Below are 5,000 nucleotides of genomic sequence, written 5' to 3'. Positions count from 1 at the left end.
GTTCAGACCCCAGAACCCTTGCAAATGCTCTGTGATAGCCCAACTGTAACTCCAGCCTCAGAAGGTAGAGACAGGATGCACAGAGCAAGCTGGCAGGAAAGATTAGGGTTTGAAGGCCGGGCGGTGGTGGCGCACGCCTTTAATCCCAGCACTTGGGAGGCAGAGGCAGGCAGATTTCTGAGTTCGAGGCTAGCCTGGTCTACAGAGTGAGTTCCAGGACAACCCGGGCTATACAGAGAAACCCTGTCTGGAAAAACAAACAAACAAGATTAGGGTTTGATTGAAAGAGTTGCCTCTATAATTAAGATGGAAAGGCAACACTGGAATCTATATGTGTTGCTTACCAAGAAGATTTCAAACTATTAAAATTACAAGCTATGCCAGGCGTGGTGGCACACACCTTTAATCCCAACACTTAGAGGCAGAGATAGGTCTCTGAGTCCTAGGCCAGCCTAGTCTACATAGGGAGTTCCAGGACAGCCAAGACTACATAGAAAGAAAGACTCTGCTAAGGAATTGAAAAGAGAATCATAAACTTTAACTACTTTCTATATTTCTCATATCTCATGCAGTATTATTTACCAAAGGGCAAACTTTGAGATGTCTTTCTGGAGAAAGACATCTTTCTCTTAAGAGAACATAGCAAACACGAGGGGAGATTAGATCATGATTCAGTACCTCTTAGGTGATGAGCCCTGGGGAAACAGGAGACACTGGTAAATGACAGTTACTGTAATGACCAGGAACTAGCCCTTCCTCCAATGCCAAATTCTCTCTGGACATTAAAAATGTAGGGGCTGGCCGGGTGGTGGTGGCACACGCCTTTAATCCCAGCACTTGGGAGGCAGAGGCAGGCGAATTTCTGAGTTCAAGGCTAGCCTGGTCTACAGGATGAGTTCAAGGACAGCCAAGGCTATGCAGAGAAACCCTGTTTTGAAACCCCCCACCCCCCAAAAAAAACCCAAATAAAAAAAAACAACAACAACAAAAAAAACCCCAAAAAAAATGTAGGGGCTGGCTGGGCAGTGGTGGTGCATGCCTTTAATCCCAGCACTTGGGAGGCAGAGGCAGGTGGATTTCTGAGTTCAAGGCCAGCCTGGTCTACAGGGTGGGTCCCAGGACAGCCAGGGCTATACAGAGAAACACTGTCTCGAAAAAAAAAAAAAAAAAGTAGGGGCTGGTGAGTTGGCTCAGCAGTTAAGAGTATTCACAAACACCTGTAACTCTAGCTCCAGGGATCCCAGGCCCTCTTCTGTCTCCTCGGATACTTGCATTCACATGCACATAGCCCCACAGTGCCACATGCAGACATATAATTAAAAATAATATTTTTAGAAAAGAAATTAAAGATGCATTTGCCAAATAGGTAGATACACACAGACTCTACTTCCCCAGGGAAGGAGATACAACTCCATGAGTCACTTCTCCCAACTGCACTTTAGCAGTGTCAGTGAGGAAAGAGGAAGGCAGCTGCCATCCACAGGAAGTACACAGTGTTGGAAAACAGTACAGACTTGGTCTCCAAATGCTACATTGTGGGCCAATTCTAGATCTAGAAAGAGAGGAGATGATTGAAAAATAGCCAACCCTCTATAAAAATTCACTTAGATGCATTAATAACTCTTGTCCTATCGGTCACTTCTAAGCAAAGGAATGGAGATGTGGCTCAGTGGGTAGAGCACTCGCACAGCATATTTGAAGGCCGGGATGCAACTCTTAGCACTGCATAAAACTAGTGTACGCCTGTCAAGCCTAGCACTGAGGTGGAGATAGGAGGATGAGACATTCAGGGACATGCTCAGCTCACAGCTAACTCAAGGCTGGCTTGGGCCATGTGTGACCCAGAAAGAAATAGAGGAGAAAGCCTTATTATAGAGAAGGCTCCCTGTGGCAAGGCAGGTCACCTTCTGCAAAGGTGTGTGGTTTGGACGGTGAGTGAGTATGCTAAGCCAGTCTCACTCTGTGAACACAGGTAATGACATTGATCTCAAAGGTACCGTCAAGGGTTAAAGACACCCATTAAAGCCTCCTCCTACTGCACAGCCAATACACAGTGGACAGCCGTGAGTGTGGGATAACGGCTCTCAAGAAGCAATTGTTCTTCAACTTCACTGGGGCTGGAATCCACTGACCTCCTCCAACCCCTGGGGAAAATCCTCCTCACATCTGGGCCAGCCACCAAGGTCACATTTTAACCAGTGTGGAGTGGCAGCAGGGCATGGGGGTTTTTCACAGTTCCCTCAGAGATTTCAGATGTTCAGCTGAGATGGACGCTGTCTCAGGATACGGGAATAGCCGTCAACACAAGAAGTATGCAAGGTTCTGATGGTGGCCCAAATATTAAACTTGCAGATCCACCCTTCATAGACAAAGGAGGTGGGGTCAGGTCAGAGAAAAGCCTCTCTAAACTTTTTCAGGACTTTTTCAGGATGTAGCTTGGTGGCAGAGCAGTGGCTTAACCCATAATGAAGGTCCTGGGTTCCTTTCCCAACACTGTACTGGGGTGGGTGGGGGAGAGTTGGAGGAAGACATATTTTGTTGTGTAGTTGGTCAAGTTAGGATGGAAAGTTACTCTGTTCTGCATGCAGGTTTGTATACTGTTAGAGTAGGCTGTTCCCTCCCACAATCCTTTGCCCTCTTTGGTGTCACTTGGGACTTTCAGAGGGATTATATGGAAGTGACAGGGAATTCAACATCAAAACACATTTAATAAGTGAATGTGCTCTCAGGCACTCAGAAAGATTGGGAAAAAGATGGTGTTCCAAATGTGTGTATTGATACCAGGCTCCACAGAGATGTTTGGGTCCCCTACTCCACCCAGAAAACATAGCAAGGATGAAGGTCACTAAGCAAGCTCTAGGCTTCAGTTATGTAAGCATGTGCTACTGTTTAAAAAATAAGATTACTATTGAGTTGGAGAGATAGCTCATTCAGTAAAGCTCTTAGATGTGCATTTAGTTGTACACGCATTCAAGGTTCATCCCTAGAGCCTACATAAACAATCAGACGTGCTAGCATACGCCTGTGGTCCTGGTCTTGGAAAGGCAAAGAGAGGAGACTTGGTCAGCTAGTAGCTTAGCCTCATCAGAGATCTCCAGGTCCTGGTGAGAGTTACCTAAAAAATTAAGGTATACACCTACACACACACACACAGACATACATGCATGCTCTTATCAACATGGATGAAAGCTAACTGGAGATTGTCAAATAGCTATGAAGCCACACACATAACACACTAATGAGACAAACATTCACTGAATAACTTTAATGTATCTGCCCAGCTTCTGCTGATGCAAGACCAACTCTTTACCTGAAAGGGGATCTCCAGTGCTGTCTGGAAAGTCATTTTCTTCTCCCTAAAAAAAAATAAAGTGACTTTCATTAAAACCACAGCCACGAGTAAATGACAATATCAATTTTCCCAATTGGCTAATTTTCCACCAAGTGTAAGGGGCTGACTGATGCTTAGGGATAGTTCTTCTGTGGTAGGGAGGTAGGAGACTCAATCTAGAATGTCGCACATGCCCAGAACACAGCTGCATCAGGAGACACTGGCTGAACAAAGGTGGAACAGACCAGGGTCCTAGTCAAACATCAGAGAGCATGCAACCATGGCGCCTGTTTTATTTTATCCTTATAACAAGCGATTTTCTTTGGTTTGTTTCCACATTGCCTTGGATTAGACTTGCCAGTCTAGGCTAAGATTGTGTGTGTGTGTGTGTCTGTGTGTGTGTGTGTGATATGTTTATGCATGCATATGGAGGTCAGAGGTTGATGATGGATGTCTCCCACCATCCCTTTACATCTTCCTTATCTTTTGAGACAAGTCTCTTACTATTAGACTGGCTCATCTGTGAACTCCAGGAGTCTGCCTGTCTCTACACTCCCACCCCAGCCAGTGTCAGAGTTACAACTGTGTCAACCACACCCAGCTTTTATGTGGGTGCTAGGGATCTGAACTCAGGTACTAGTGCTGCTGTGGCAGACACTTGACCCAAGGATCCATCTCCCCAGCATCCACTTCTAGTCACAACTCTTTGGCTTGCCTAGAGATTTCTTTCTTCTTAATTCATTTTTAGTTTGTGTGTACAAGATGCATGCCTGATGCCTGCAGAGGCCAGAAGAGGGCAGCGAATCCCATGGAAATGGGGTGACAGATGGTTATAAGCCACCATATGGGTGCTGGGAATCGAACCCCAGTTCTCAGCAAGTGCAGCCAGTGCTCTGAATTGCTGAGCCATCTCTCCGGTCTCCCTAGGTATTTCTTTTAAATTTTATTGTAAAGCAACTAAAAACTCCAACTGTGAAAAAGTAGGAGCTAGCCCTGGATGAGTGGAGTAGACAATACTCTGCCCTCTGCCCATCGGACTGGAGTTCTGTTTCTATGACCAGAGACGTGCTGTCTTAGGCTGACAGTGCTCGTGATCTCCTTGGAGGGAGGAACATGTGTTGTCCACAGAGCTGTCAGGGAGGGCCATTCCTAGCATGGTTTGCCTTTGGGAGCCACATCTTTCTCCAGTTATAATCATATCACCCAGTGTTGCCTCTCGATCTATCGCTGGAGAAAATCTGCAGTTAGGGCTTTGTCAGCCCAGGCAGACACTGCCTGCAATGGACACCCATGTGCATGAAGGTTCTGCTGGAGTCACACAGCTCTACAGGGCTTTTAACTACTTGGGGGCTGAATTTTGTTTCTGAAGAAGTGATAACTTGGCCAGGCACTGTGGTACATACCTGTAATACCAGCACTCCGGAGGCAGAGGCAGGAAGACTAAAGGTGGGCTTTACAGCAAGCAACATATGTTTTAGGATCAATAACAACAACAAAAAGCACTAATGACCTTGTGTCACTGTACTTAGTACATTTTAAGTAGTTGCTATTTTCTCTTAATCCTCTAAGAAGCCTTTTCCCTCGGCCAAAACTCACCAGTCCTAGCTCTCTACAATATGTGTGTGTGTGTGTGTGTGTGTGTGTGTGTGTGTGTGTGTGTGTGTGTGTG

The 5,000-nt window shown here is 45.9% G+C and overlaps 1 protein-coding gene across 1 annotated transcript in view; it reads right to left on the bottom strand.

The window, feature by feature from the left end:
• The window catches only part of Edaradd (EDAR associated death domain), a 42,523-nt gene that overhangs the window by 3,235 nt on the left and 34,288 nt on the right, over positions 1–5,000 (bottom strand). The window contains exon 5 of the mRNA XM_028769927.1: positions 3,311–3,356. Coding sequence (XP_028625760.1) covers positions 3,311–3,356 — 46 coding nt within the window. The remainder of the gene's footprint in view (positions 1–3,310; positions 3,357–5,000) is intronic.

This window comes from Grammomys surdaster, unplaced genomic scaffold, assembly GCF_004785775.1.
Source record: "Grammomys surdaster isolate TR1022 unplaced genomic scaffold, NIH_TR_1.0 194, whole genome shotgun sequence".
Taxonomy (NCBI): domain Eukaryota; kingdom Metazoa; phylum Chordata; class Mammalia; order Rodentia; family Muridae; genus Grammomys; species Grammomys surdaster.
This window is presented reverse-complemented; position numbering and strand designations above follow the sequence as displayed.